We start from the raw sequence: 15,928 nt of genomic DNA on the forward strand, positions 1-15,928 counted from the left end.
CTCCAGGGTACATTAAAAACCCCAAATTACCCTAGCCTCCCATTTTCAAGGTCTTCAAATGATTACAAAATTTCTAACTTAAATCATTTCCCTTCCTCCACAAGGAGGAAATTAAGTTTAAGTAAAACCATGGTACTCTGCCAAGAAAATCTTGGTTGTTTACTAGCTCTTGTTCTACTGATAATTAATACAGCTGGTGATCATGATTACAGAATACATTACAAAAAGACTGATATTACATTAATGCAAATTTTAACCTACACAAGAGCTAAATGTTAAAAAATTAAACATATTAAGTCTTTACAATCTACTGGACCCAAAGAGCTGCTTATGCAGAATTTCTTTTTAATTCTTTAAATCCACCTGCCTCATTACTTTTTAAAAATACTTACTGTAGCTTTGTCAAGTACTTTAATGGAACATGGCTCAGCCACATTGTGTTTCCGTAGTGCTTGTTCCAACAGCTGTAAAGGCGGACGTTCCCATTTTCCAAAAACTACTAAGTCTATGTCGCTACACAAAAAAGAGTACATATATCAATAAAACATGCAATAAGTACTTTTAATTTATATTCATAAAGTATAACAATACATAATATTTAGAATGAATAAATCATTCACTCTATCTTTAGAAACATAAAATGATTTATAAATTGTCACCACTGGTAAAAGGCAGTTTATTTCCTGTTGCAAAATGACACAGAATAGAAAAGACAAGTAGTTTCCCTGGACCATCCAACAGTTACAATGTAAAAACAGAGCTCATGTCTCCCAATTTACACTTTTGTGCTTTCTATTGATTATAGTGAATTTCTAAGTCAAATTCATCTTTTGTTAATGTGATTTGGGATGTCCCTGAATTATCTAGAATCCTCATAAATTTCAAAGACTATTTCTCCCTCAAGAAAGGCATTAACTTTTAAAAATCAAAATTTTAATGAAATTTCTTATATGATTATGACAAATATTACCCATAATTATAAGTAAAAAGGCCTATGATGGGGAACATAGAAAATTATAAAAACTTCTTAGTTAAGATCACTGAATCACAGAGTTAGATGGCTTAGATACAAATAGTTTACCTTCTCATTTCATAAGTAATTTTGTCTTTAATAAGTACAAGACTAAAGCTAAGAATTATGAACATAAATTTATAATCAAAACCTGAAACCTCTTGATATTTCATTTCTTACCACCTACATTCTTCACCAATCATGTTTTGACTGTAATCATGTGATGTATAATCTAAAATTTTAAAAAAGTATAAACTACTTTATCTTTAATATTCACAAACACATAACATTTAACAGGAATGAAGACACTAAAAAATTTAACTTAGAATTAACTTACCTGGTTGGAAGATAAAGCCCTGTACTAAAGCTGCCAAATATCTGAACCTGAAAGAAAAAGATATGCTATACTAAAACATTTCATGTAATTGATACTGATCAAAGTTCTAATTAAATTAACAAGTTTAATATAAAAAGAAATACTAATTATTAGATACTAAGTCAAACTACAATTTTAATAATAAAACACAAACCAAAATTAAATAACTAGTAAGGAAATATTTTGTAATCTAGAAACATTCTTATTTTATTGATTTCCTATTCCTATTGTATGAATCTCTAACGCACTCAAAATCAAAAAATTAGTCATATTGCTCTACCTAAATAATTTTAAAATAAATATTGTAACTTTTGAAAATCCCAATAAATGATATTTGAATTACTATATCAAAATAGATCACTTAAGCAATTACATTTGTAAGAACAAAAAGTTTTGACGGAAACTCAATGGTGAAACTAGATAAGTATAAGACAGAATAGGTAACCTGCTAGTACAAAAAAGCTATTGTGTTGAAGAATTAGCTGTAATTCTATGACACAAGAATGTTCTCTAATAGACTGTGAGAAATGATGAAATCATTTTCATGAAAATTAAATTTATAAATCCATAATTGAATGATCAAGTAAACCAACTTATTAAAAGGAATTCATGTTGAATCTATTAAAAATATTTTAGGGTAAAAATCTTGCTTTTGCATAGCCAGAAACAATTGATAATAGCTTTTTTCTGACAAAGGTTTTCTGAATAGCTATACTTCTATTTCTTTTAATAAATACTTAAATGCCTATCATGTTCAAGGTATTTTATAGGACATTACGGACATACAACACCACAATCAAAAGAAGAAAAAGCCAACAGTCCATGACCTCAAAAAGTCTGCAATATATTCCATGCAAACAGATTATTAAACACAACATAATGTGATGGAGAAAGTACCTCCCACTAAGTAGAGGATAAGAAAAGATAAGTGAACTGGGCCTTGAAAGAGTTAAGTATTTTAAGTGGCAAAGGTAAGAAAAAAATATATTCCAGGCATAAAAGACACCCATGAAAAAATCTGGGGGCAGAGAATGGTGAAGTTTGGGAAAGAATAAATAGATCAATTTTGCAGCAATATCATTGTGTAAAAGGCAGTAATGTTAAGTTGGAAAAATTAGCTAAGGGTCAGAAAAGCAAGCAAAGAGAATGTTGGCAATAGGGAGTCACTGAAGATTTTTGAACAGAGAAGTAACATGATCAAAGATGTACATCAGGGATATTATTTTTGACAATTCTGTGAATGGTAGATTAGGGAAGGAAAAGACTAATAGCAAGAAAACCAATCAGAAAGCTAGTATATTAGTCCAGGAAAGAAGTAAGAAGGTCCTGAACACCAGGATAGTAGAAATATGAATAGAGATAAGAGGAGAAAATCAAGAGATGTTGTATAGCACAACTTAGAAATGGGCTGGATGAAGAGTTGGAGTAGTGTAAGGTCAGAAAAACCAAGGATGACTCAATTTATACACCTAGGTACTGAGAAGATAGTGATTCCTTCAAGAGAAATAATGAAATATGGAAATGGGATTAGCTTATTAAAGAAATATTGATAATTTTCTTTACTAAGCTGATCCCATTTTCATTTTGGACATATTAAGTCTGAGAAGCCTATGGGACATCTAGGCAAAAGCAAAGAGCAAGAGATTGTACTGAGTGAGAGGAGCCTATAGTTCAGGAAAGACATTATAGCCAAATGTTAACTTGTCTTATACACAAAGAATCTGTGATTTCATTGGTATAAGATACTTCAAAGATGGAACTCCATCCACCAAAAGCTCCTTTTATAGCACAAGTGATAAATTTACAGAATCTATTATAAGATCCTTTAGAGCAGAAACCATGTCTTTAGACATTTTTTTATCTCTCATAATACTGGTCATATAAGAAGTAGTTCAGCAAATAAAAACTTTTAAAAATGAATTAAAATAAAATTAAAATAAACAACAAATATAAAAAGTAAAGATCAATAAATGAAGTGATTTGTCCAAGAATAAACAGATAATAGGCAAGTCCAGGCTTAAACTTTCTTCTATAATTCTATTCCTACTGTGTATTGCACTGCTTCTTTTTGGCATGCAGATTAAAGAAAATTAGAATGTTTGGGGAATTCTTAACTTTTAAGACAGAAATAAAATCACACCTTTCCATAAGATATCTATTAGTGGCATTATGACTAGAAAATGGGTCTAATTGTTTATGGAAATTATATTTTTAACAACTATTTAGTTGTACAGAGGTTTGAAAATATGCACTTACATCAGCCGTAGGCCAAAGATCTTTTATGACAGTTTCTATTCTTTTAACTACTTCTCTTCGCATAGCTGCTTCTTCGGGACAAGGGGACATGAAATTATAAAAGTCAATTATTTCCTCATGTAGCCTAAAAGGGGGAGAAAAAAAAAAGGTAGAAGGAAAAAATCATTACTATAAGTATAAATGAGTTTCCCAAGATTACTTAACAATAAAGACCTATTAGCAGCATTATTAAAGCTATATAAACAAATTGCAGGAATAATTTTTAAAATCTTATTGCTATTTTACACTTAAATGTATAAACCACACATTTTTTAATGTTAACTGAGCTGAATTAAACAAGTCAGTCACACAATAGGATACAGTTCCTACAATGAATGCCACTACAGTGAAACCACTTGAAAGTTACTTAAAATCAACATTGCTTAATTTAACCTAATAGACATATAAAGATATTTTCTCCAAAAAAGAACATTGTAGAACAGCAGCAAGAATTCAGTTAATTTTAAAAGGCATTATCTCATTTTCCTAAGTCAAATCCTGAATAGTATGTCTAAAATGGAGATCTTTCAAAAGATTTATCCATCTTTATTTGCCTCCCCTTCCGTCCTGCCTCCAGCCATTTATCTTCCCAGGCACAACTTTATGACAGCAACTGATAGATCTCACTATTGGCCTTTATAGGAAAAAAGTACTGATGTCAATTTAGCATCACAGATACTAAGCAGACTAATTTGTCATTTTATTTAAAGAAGTTAACTAGGAGGCAGAAGAAAGTTAAAACTTCAGAGTTTTTAAAATATGCATTTAAAATGTATGTGCTAATACTAAAATGCCTACATTTGTTAAATATACAGATTCTATTACTACTGGAATAAATGGCAAAATAAACAATATTATCTGACTTAAAAAGCTGTCAAAAAGGAAAGCAAAACGATGTCACTATTGTTACTATACTACTTACAGCTTCCGGTGCTGACTTCAACAAGATGCCCACTAAATGAGTACGTTGTTGTTGTGTGTATGTATTTTTTTAAAACACCACTTTTAAAAAGTTGAAAAGCTGGACAGGAACCATACTGAAAAACCCTGGGGTTGGCTGTGGGTTACTGTATTTTGGTAGTCCATCTTTAAAGTAACCATATGTTCAAAGTGCTTAATTAATAAAAGCCAAAGCCATTTGTTCATGATTTATGGAATGAAAATGATTTCAGCCTTTTGGAATGCAATTAAATTGTATACAATTTTTTTATCAGAAAGGTAATAACCATCCTTCACATGTAAACACTATCTTAAGGAACATAATTAGTCTAGAAGCGAAAGTCAATTTTTTCTAGAATGAATTTATAAGAAAAAGGGCAGAGGAGCAAGGACATCAAACAATTTTAGTATATTAATTATAATAATAAAATATATGGTTAAGTATTGACAGAAAATTCTATCAGTTAAACTGAGAGCCATTTAAAAGAACAATGTTTCATATTTCATATCAAATACAATTTATTTATAACTATAAAGATCAAACTACCCATTAAAAGAAAAAAACAAACTATGAATCTATAAAAACATCTTTTATTTAAACTTTTTATATGAGTAAAATAGAGGCTGCAGAGAAGGGAGGAGAGAACTGGATTTGAAGGTAGTTAGACTTGAGTGCAGATCCTGCCTCTGATACATCTCAAAGAAAGTATCACAAGTTACTTACCTCTCAAGTTAGCTTACTCTCCTGGCCTCGAATAATTTTGTATATCTTATCTAATAAATCATAAAAATCTGTGATCTCCTTTAGTTACAAGATATTCCCATAATGTAGTTCTTAGTCAAAATTAAAAATCCTCTCTTTTTTTTTTTTTTTTTTTTTTTTAGAACAACTAAGAAAAAAAATAACACAGTGATAGAACTCAGGAGATCTTCCTTCTATTTCCTGCTACTTTATTCAAGTCACCTGAAGCCTGAAAATGTGTTAAGATATATTTTGCCATTGGTAAGAAAGGAATAAGACATGCCCTATTGTAGCATCAAGGAGTGGTGTAAGGATGAAAATAATTTTATGCATGATACTCAGTAATTTACTGAGCACAATGAATGAAAGTCAGTAAGAATTGTGAAAATAAATTTAAAAACATTATATAATTCAAAATAACAATTACTATAATTATAACTTCAATTAATCAGCACCAGCACAGCTAAAGCATTCCAGAAATAACAACTAAATCCAAAAGATAACCCCAAGAAACTTTAATACTTAAGAACTTTAATCTCAACCAACTATTATTAAATACCTGCCTCAATGAGCACAAGATCAAGCTCCCAAGCTTATCACTCAGGGGACAACTATAGAACACCTCCTTCTCTGTTATGGTAGTGGCCCTGTCTATTTTTCTCAACATGCAAAACCCACAAAAAGCAGCATGCACTGATTCTGTTCAGTGATGGAGAGCAAAAGGAGTCAAGAAGCAGGAGTAAATGAACTGAGAATTTAAGGCTGGCCTGAAAACAGGGGTATGTAGGATTTAGAGTCAAAGGATAGAGGAAAAGCAAGATAATGGGATTAGAAATCTAGTTTCTCCCCATTTACTCATGAAAAAGATCTGTCACTTCCCCTAATGAAAAGAGAGTAAAGCCACCTAGTACATAAGACCTGAGGACAGACTAGGGTCTGTCCATCTTTGGAAAGGGAACTAGCAAAAAAGTGAGAGAGAATATAAAAAAAACTGTTAAAATACTACAATGTCCTGAATAAAAACCTAGCTCATATGTAGTTGAACCAGGGAAGTCCTAAAAATAGAAGGAAAAACACTTTAACAATTCTAATTTTAAAAAAGGAAAATGAACAAATATTGTCTGATAAAAGACTCATGTGGACTCCCTGGATATCATTAAAAAAAAAAAAAAAAAAAAAAAGAATAAATTTACAATTAAAACCTAAATAGCTAAATAAGAAAAAAAATTGATCAAGAATTTTCCAAAATAATAAATACTATGAAATACTCAGAGGCAGATGGGGGAGGGGAAAAAAGAAAGAGATGGAGACACATGGGGAGGAGTTTAAAAGAGAGACTAACTTGAATATACTGAATATATAAAGAGAGACTAACTTGAATACTGAAATGGAGGGGAAAATATAGTGAAAGATTTGTAAAAATGGATTTTATATAAAAGTGACATCAAAGATATGTCTAGTCTCTAGAGATCCTAAATCTCCTAAAGAGTATGACTTTTAAAAAATTTTATGGCATAATTTAAGAAACAGAAGTCTATAATTCCAAAAGCAGACAAAATCATGAGAGTATACAAAATACTACAAGGATAAAACTTCACACTTTAAATACTGACATGCATTAACAAATTTTGGAAGTCATGAAGAGAAAATCTTTCAAATATGAAGAATAAGTAATTTCAATATAATTATATTCAATACAATACACAATAGGAATATAATTTTATATTCAAAAGAGTAAATGAGTCCAAGCTGAAACCTCAATTAGCAAATAATGCTATAAATCAGAAAACTTAATGTCATTGAACAAAATCTCCCCCAAAAGATGAGGAAAAGATGAGGAAATAAATAAAATGGAAAATTAAAGAATTATGCACCTAAAAGCAAAACTAAAGCTGGCTCTTTGAAAAGACTAACAATACTGACAAATCTCTAGCTAATAGAGTCACATGATTTTTTTTTGTTTCCCAGTACATATAAAATTTATCTTTATGATATATTATAGTCTATTAAGTATTCAATAGTATTATGTCTTTTTACAAAGCAATGTACCGACCTTAATTTTTAAAATACTTTATAGCTTTAAAAAATGCTAATAATCATTTGAGACTTCAGTGAGCAGTAATCTTTTTGCTTGTGCTTGGGATGTTGATGACTGCTAACCAGGATTGGTCTAGCTTTTGACAAGTCTCTCTCATTAACCTTAATCATTTCTAGCTTTTAAAGTTGGAGACTTGAATTTTTCTTTTACTTGAACACTTAGAGGCCATTAAAGAATTACTAATTGACCTAACTTTAATATTGTTGTGTCTCAGGGAACAGGAAAGCCTGTTGGAGAAGCAGACAGAATATAGACATTTACTGAATAATCTCATCTTATATGGGCTTGCTGGGGGAAATCCAAAACAATCACAAGAGTAACACCAAAGATCACTGATCATATATCACCATATCAGATATAATAATAATGAAAAGGGTTGAAATACTGTTGAGAATTACCAAAACATGACACAGAGACACAATAAGAGTATAGGCTACTGGAAAAATAACAGGGAAAGATTTCCTTGATGCAGAGTTGCACTGAACACTCAATTTATTAAAAAAACAATATTTATGAAGCATAGTAAAATGTATACCTGTACTAAGAAAGATACATTATGAACCCTGACAAAATAATAAAATTCATTGTAAAGACAACCTAGAATCTGAAGAGAATTAAAAAAAAAAAGAATAGAATAGAATGAAGAAGAAACAGCATTCCCAGATTTCAAGTTACACTACAAAGTAGTAATCATAAGAACAGTTTGGTGCCAGATGGAGAACATTTGTAATCCTAGCTATTTGGGAAGATGAGGTTACCAGATTTCTTGAGATCAGGAGTTCTGAGGTACAGTGGGCAATACCAATCAGGTATCCACATTAAGTTGAGCACCAATATAATTTTACATCCCCAACCTTAACTCAAAATCTTTCTGATTACTAAATAAACTTTTGGACTACGGACAACTAGTTTCCTCATACTACATGTACTCTCCACTCCTCATTTTTGTAATAACTAGTTATGATTTTCAAATATTGATGATGATTTGTACTTCTCTCTTGGCAGAAAAGATCAATTAGAGATACAAGATGAGATTTAATTTTCAAATGTGGCCAATGAAGAAATCTGGTTTGCTTTACTATACTTATTAACTATAAAGAGGGGCTTTAATGAGGGAGAGGGAGAGCAAGGAGTGGGGTGGAATGTTGTAGAGAAGTTAGTGAGTGGGGACAGTGGTGAAAAATAATAAAAAAGCATATTAATGAAACAAAAAAAATACATAGGAGAATAAATGAAAGTTCAGAAGGGGATAAAGAAAAGTAAGGAATATCATATTAAATTTAACATACACTTTCAAAAATTGTAATAGAAGTTAAATTGCATATACAATCCTTTTTTCTGATCTTTGAATATTAAAATGTTCATGTTTGTTGAACCTTATTGACTTCCTAATTAAAAAAGGAAAGATTTCTTTGTACGGCACAAAAATAAGAAAAAAAAAAAAAAAGAACTAATGTTTAAAAATATAGGTGAAACAAAGAATAGATTTCAGAAGAAGAATGCAACAGCATGCTACAATTCCTGTAAGATTAAATGAAGGATACAGAAAAATTCAATATTGGAAGGTCTATGGGGAAAAACAAGATTTTTAATTCACTGCTCTGAATTTTAGCAAGATTAGAGAGAGGTGAAGTGAGGTGAGAAGGGGGAAAAAAGTTTCTAAAGATAAACTAGGGAAAGAGGAGAGTCAAAGAAGATATGAGATGAAATCTGATAATAAAGAGAAACAGTTCTTAAATTATTCTCTTATTTAAGCTTACTTTGTGGGCCAAAAGTAAAGACTTTTTCTATGAAAGTGAAAGAACAAATCTACTTAGTAGGGACCTGATACTCAAGATAATTAAGGCAATAAAGAGAACACCTATATGCCCTGGATGAATTCAAGTGCATAGCTATGGTGAACTACAGCAAAGTACCTACTGCTAAACTACAATCACTTGTGAGATGAAGGATTATAGAGAAAAGGTGAGATGTCACAGAATTAAAGAGCAAATATCTTCCTTTAAAAAAAATTATAGAATTTTAGCTCTAAGAAGCCAATGAGATTGCAACAAATTCCTTGAAAATTTTAGAACACACTAAAAAGATAGTGAAATCTTTAAAAACGACTTAGTAATATAAAGAGCCAACAAATTCATGAAGGTAAGATTGATTTCCTTTTTTTCAATAAGAATTCACACAGGTTAATCATGGAAAATGTTATAATTTGGGTTTATAAGGAAGATGTTTGATTTTTTAAAATTTCATATTATTCTTATGCAAAAGTTGGGAGGTGACATAGGCTAGCTGCTAATACAATTTGACAAATTTAAACTCCTAAATGGCAAGAATCAAAGATTACTTATTATAGTTAGAAATTAGCTCAACACAAGGGCCCTAGTGGAGTATTGCAGGGGACCTATAGCTTTAGCCTCAGCTGTTCAATAATGACTTTAATAAAGGTGCAGTCAGAATCCTTATCAAATTTTTAGATAAGAGCTGAGAGTTATCTAATATAGGGTTATGGTGCAAAAATGTCGACAGGTTTGGACAATGGGCTAAATCTAGTATGATGAAATTCAATAAATAGAGTGTTCTACTGGTAGTCAAAAAACTAAATTCACAAGTACAAAATGGGGCAGGCATGATTATGATAGCACTTTGATATGGAAGGAAAATATATAATATAAGGTCAATATAATCAACAAGAATGGTGTGATGGCCACCAAAAAAGAAAAAAAAAAAAAAAAAAAGCTAATGCAATCTTGGGCTACATAAAAGCTTTCTAGAATAAGGAAATAATAATCTCTTTGTACCTTGCTCTGGTCAGACCTTATCAGGAGTGCAGAATATGTAGAGTATAGCGCAGAGTTCTGGGTGACACCACGTGAAAAGAACTTTGTTAAGCCAAAAGTGTCCAGAGTTGTGCAACCACAAAAACTAAGAGCTTTCTTATAGGAGTTGATAATAGAACTAGGAATGTTTTTTAAAAAGAAGATTAAAATGGATAATGGAGTAGTAGATGGAGAGGTAAAAACTGTCTCCAAATATCTGAAAGGCTATCATTTGAATGAGGTTATGAGATTTATCCTCTTTGGGCCCAGATGTAGAACCAAAAGATTATGGAGACAAAAACTTCCTAATGATTAGATTTATCTAAAAGGGGAATGGGATGTGTGAGGGGACAGTGGACTCTTCTTCACTAGAGGTCATCAAGCAGAAGGTGGATAATCATGTGTCAATTATGTTGTAATGAGACAGACTAGGTAGCTATGATTCTATGATATATAACTCCTTTATGTACTTTTTGCTGAACATTTTCTGGGACTTATACTTTTTATTTTAGTTTTTCTCTTGAATTAAAACAAAATCTATAAATTAATTTTTAAAAATATTTCCTTAGGTCTTTTTTTCTCATTAAATTTCTCTGTACCAAAAGCATTTAAAATCATTCCAACAACTTTAGAAGCTGCCTCCAACTTTCCTACTTATTCTACCTAACCAGTTTATTTTTGATTTTCAGAATATTTCATTAGATGATCAAAAAAGAAATTATAGTCATTAACAAACATTTAGAAAGAATTGCCAAGACAGTTCTTATTGAAATACTAAAAGAGGCTTAAGACCATATCCTGAATATGCACATTCTTGTCCTTCACAAGACATTGGCAGAAATCTCTGAATGAAAGGATAAAAGCAAGAAAAACTGGAATGAATGTTAATTAAGCATCTTTAAATAAGTAAAGCTTCCTAGAGCTTCTAAAATACCAAAAGGTTGAACTGTCATTAGAAAATGAAAAAATTTGAAGACACATGAAAGTAGGTGGCAAATTCAGTTAATAAGACCTGTATACATTTTCAGGACATAATTTATTTATTAAATTTATATATATATAATTAATATTTATTTATTAACTTAGGAACACTTAGCCTAAACCACACATTTCTTCAGATATGCACTCATACAATAAATTTATGCCTTGCTGAACAAGTTGTGATATATGATTCTGATGGAATTCTATTGTGGTATAATAAATGATGAGCAGGAACCTTTTCAGAAAAACCTGGAAAATTTTATAGGAATTGATGTAAAGTAAAGTGAGCAAAACCAGGAGAACATCGTACATAGTAATAGCAATATTAGTCATTCTCAGCAATACAATAATCCAAGACAATTCCAAAGGACTCGTGATGAAAAGCTACCCACTTCCAAAGGAAGAACTAATGGAATTTGAATGAAGATAAAAGCATACTATTTTTTTACTTTATTTTTTGTGGAGGGAGAAAGTTTCTTGGTTTGTGTTTTCTTTTACAGCATGACTAATATGGAAATTTTTTTATGATTCCACATTTATAACTGATATCAAAAAGTTTATTATCTCAAGGAAAGGGAATAGAAGGGAAAAGGAAAATAATTTGAAAACCTAAATTTAAAAAAATTAATGCCAAAAATTATTTTTACATACAATTAAAAACAATTATTTAAAAAAAATGTAGCCTTGAAAAACTGGTATTTAAAAAAACCAAGTCCTCTTTTATTATGTCACTTTTCTATTAACTGCATTAACTGTAGATGTACAAATAAAACCAGTAGGGTGGTAGAAAATATCTATGTGACTTGTTGCAACACATCTTTTTTTAAAAAAAAAAAACAAACTTCCAGGATAGACATTTGATTTTTAAGGGAGACACTGCTATTCATTGTGTATTTAACTTGGCTAATGTCAAGTTAAATTAAACTCTAAAGTTCTAAAAGGATCCAAAAACTAAATTATTTTAAAATACAATTTTTAACAGTATACCGAATAAAAGAAATTAATCATCATCTTAAAAGACAGTAATACTGAACAACATATTATGACAACTTACGTATCTAAACAATTACCTTTACTATCCTAGTCAGAAAAACGTATAAGATAGTAGCGTTTAGTTACGTAAAATAACTAACATGCTTCTCAGTTCAATTCTCCAAAAATTTTTGGGTTACTGTGCCAACAAAGTTAGTATTATGTAATTTTCCATTTAAAAACTAACTAATCCACTAAATCTACAGACAAATAGCTTCATTCAAAAAAATTAATAATGCAAAGTCACCAGTATCTAGCCTCCATATTGTTTTCTTCTTCCCAATTTACTGTGCTAGAGTCTTTGTCTTCCCAATGTACATTAGGAATGTCAAACTCAATAAAAATTAACCCCTGTGGGTCATATAATGATTCTGAAAACCACACATTAATATTATCTAAGTTTAATTTAACATTTTTAAATTATTTTCCTAAATATTGCCCAATTACATTTTAATCTGGTTCAGGCCTACTTCAGAATTTTGGAGTTACAAGTTGGACATTACTGGTCTACATTGTAAAAGACTATTGGGTTATAAATACAAATAAAACGGTCTTTGCTCTCAATGATTTATAATCTACTAGAGGATACTAATGAAAATGGTCAAATATAATATAATGAGGGGAGAAACATAGGCAAAGGAGAAATTCAGAAAAGGGATTCTTGGATCTATATCATTAGGAAGAACACTATCAATATATCAGTAATGAAAGAAGCAGGAATAACATAACAGAAAGAGGAAAGAATGTTATTTGAATCTTGCCTTTGACTCTAATGAATAGAGTAACCAAAGATAAGCCTCCTAGCTTCTCTAAGTTTCAATTTCCTCTTCTATAAAATGGGAATAAAACTGCATAAACATACATCATAGTGTGATTGTGCAATTCAAATGAGACAATTCATGTAAGTACTGGCAAACCAAAAAGCATTATGTGAAAGTCCACAATAATCCAACTGGTCCAGAACAGAGCATACATAAAGGTAAATTATGTGAAATAAATTTGGAAAGCTAGATTAGAATCAGGTATGAAAAAAAGTCTTTAAATGTGAAGCTAAAATTTATAAATTAGCCAAAGAGAAAAACAGGAAGTCATTAAAAGTGTCTAAGTGAGCAGATGAGTAGCTCAGTGAATAGAGTGTAAGGTCTAGAGAGCAGAGAGCCAGATCTTCCTGAGAGCAAATCTGGTTTCAGACAATTACTAGCTATGTGACTCTGCAAGTCACTTGAGTCTCTTTGCCTCAGTTTCCTCTTCTGTAAATTGAGTTGGAGAAGGAAATGGCAAATTACTTCAGTATCTGTGCCAAGAAAATGGAATGGAATGGAATGGAATCACAGAAATGTAAGATATGACTGAAAACGACTCAACAACAAGGTGTTTGTACCTAATCAGATCTATGAGTTGGGAATGAAGCAAATCTTATAGAGGAGGGACAAAAGGCCTGGAGATAACTTAGAAAACAATAATAGCATAAGAGAGTGATTAATGAGGGCCTGAACTAGGTTAGAGTGGTAACCTATCACCAAGTATTTATTAAACATTTCTTATGTGCTAAGAGCTAAAGTAAAAGCTAGGGATACAAAAAGAGACAAAAGGCAATCCTTTCCCTCTAGGAGCTCACATTCGGGGAATTCAATCTATTCAGGGAAACAATAAACAAATATGTATTAACAAGATACATAGAACATAAATGAGAAATAATTTTAAAAAAGAAAATTAAGAATATTAATATTAATATTAAGAATATTAAGAAGTATTAAGAGGAATTATGAAAAGCTTCCTCATTAAGATGGAATTTTAGTTGGGACTGAAAGGAAGCCAAGGAAACCTGTATGGATTAATGATGAGGGAAGAGCATTCCAAACATGAGGAACAGTCAAAGAATATATCTGGAGCAGAGAGATGGAGGTTCCAGTTTCTGGAACAGCAAAGAAGCCAGTGACATTACATCAAAGAATAAATAGTGAGGTGTAAGGTATAAGAAGACTAGAGAGGGTTAGGCTGTGAATACTAAAAATAGAATTTTTTTTTTAATTCTGAAGGAAAAAAGGAAACAGTGGAGTTTATCATGTAAGGGAGTGACATATTGAAAATGAATACAGTAAAGGGAATACATGCAAGATACACTAAGGAAAAAAAAACAGAATTTAGCAATTGACAATATAGGAAGTAAAGAAAAGAAAAATGAGAAAACTATTAGGCTTTGATGAGGAAAGGCAAAATTGTCAACAGAAACTGGGGAGTTTGAAGGAGGTAAGAAGGAGACGATTAATTCAGTTTTGGATAAGTTGAATTGAAGTACCAATAAGATATCCAGACAGATATGCCCTACAAGCAGATAAGAAGGTGGGATTCAAGTTCAGGCAAAAAGTGAAAATTAATATAGATTTGGGAATTCTAAATGTAGAAGTGATAATCAAGTCCTTAAGGAAGGATGTGGCTGCCCATCTTAAAAACTATAGTTTTTAAGAATAAAGAAAACTGACAAGAGCACCCTACATTTTAAACATAAATTTCTGTTGCAAAAAAGTATAGGCCACCTTTTTCAAATGAATCTGTGATCATCAATTTGAGATTCTCTCCAATGAGGCAAATGACAACCAAACAATGCCTATCTATCCTCTGGAACTCTTCTCCATGTAGTCTCATAAATTTGCCAAAGAATGGCCTTCCTAGCTCTTTGCTGGCTTTTTGAGAGTACTCAGTGCAGCATCTCTTCCCATTTCCTTGATGACAATTTTTACTCCTATTATTCAAAGTTTTTGAATACATGATTGAATATATGTTGCAGCCTACACATATCTATCATACTCCGTTGTCCTCTATACAATCTTCATTTTTAATTCTGCATATAACCTTTGTATTCGATGTCTCACTGTCACACAACACATGTAGGATGCAGATTTTAGAAGACAATTTAAATCACTATCTGCTCTTCCAAATGCAAATAACAATCTGAACAACTAACATTCTTGATGCAATGGGTTTTTTTTTTTCAAGGTGACAAGGTGGTACAGTAGAAAAAATACAGCCTAGAATCAAGAAGACCCGTGTTCAAATCCAGCCTCAGATACTTACTGTGTGATCCTGGATAAGTAAGTTTCTGCAGCAGGATTTGAATCTGGTTCTTCCTGACTCCAGGTCTGGCAAACACCAGACTCTATTTTAAGATAATCTATAACATACCTGATGATTTTTAGGATGATTTATGTACCCATCACTACAGAAGGTACCATGATGCCTACACGATGCTAAGTAAACAGTAGTAAATAGTAAACACTCAGAAAATATTTATTAATTGCTTGATGTCATTAACATAATTCAGTTCCATCAAGATAACAGCAAGAGAGAATGAAACAAAAAAGGATTCTATTGCCTCATATTTGTATTTAGTGCTTTTAAGAGTTTAAAAGGTACTATCTTTTAAGATTATGAAAATTCATCCTCACAGTAGCCCTATGACATAAAAGGGGCATTATTTATTATTAACAGATAAGGAATTGAAATTTAGAAAAAAAACTGTTATTTGACTAAAATCACATCATTAATAAAGGTCAGAAAAATAAAATCTATTGACTACTGGTCCAGCACTCTTTTTATCACACAACATTGTGGACATTAAATTCCCTTGTATGACAAGCTG

The 15,928-nt window shown here is 31.1% G+C and overlaps 1 protein-coding gene across 1 annotated transcript in view; it reads right to left on the minus strand.

The window, feature by feature from the left end:
- Positions 1-15,928, minus strand: part of TENT4A (terminal nucleotidyltransferase 4A) — an 81,711-nt gene that overhangs the window by 29,238 nt on the left and 36,545 nt on the right. Inside the window, exons 2-4 of the mRNA XM_074280044.1 lie at positions 3,645-3,768; positions 1,350-1,396; positions 393-513 (exon numbers count right to left, since the gene is read on the minus strand). Of these exons, the coding sequence (XP_074136145.1) occupies positions 393-513; positions 1,350-1,396; positions 3,645-3,768 (292 nt within the window). The remainder of the gene's footprint in view (positions 1-392; positions 514-1,349; positions 1,397-3,644; positions 3,769-15,928) is intronic.

Source organism: Sminthopsis crassicaudata, chromosome 1 (genome assembly GCF_048593235.1).
Source record: "Sminthopsis crassicaudata isolate SCR6 chromosome 1, ASM4859323v1, whole genome shotgun sequence".
NCBI classification, from domain to species: Eukaryota; Metazoa; Chordata; class Mammalia; order Dasyuromorphia; family Dasyuridae; genus Sminthopsis; species Sminthopsis crassicaudata.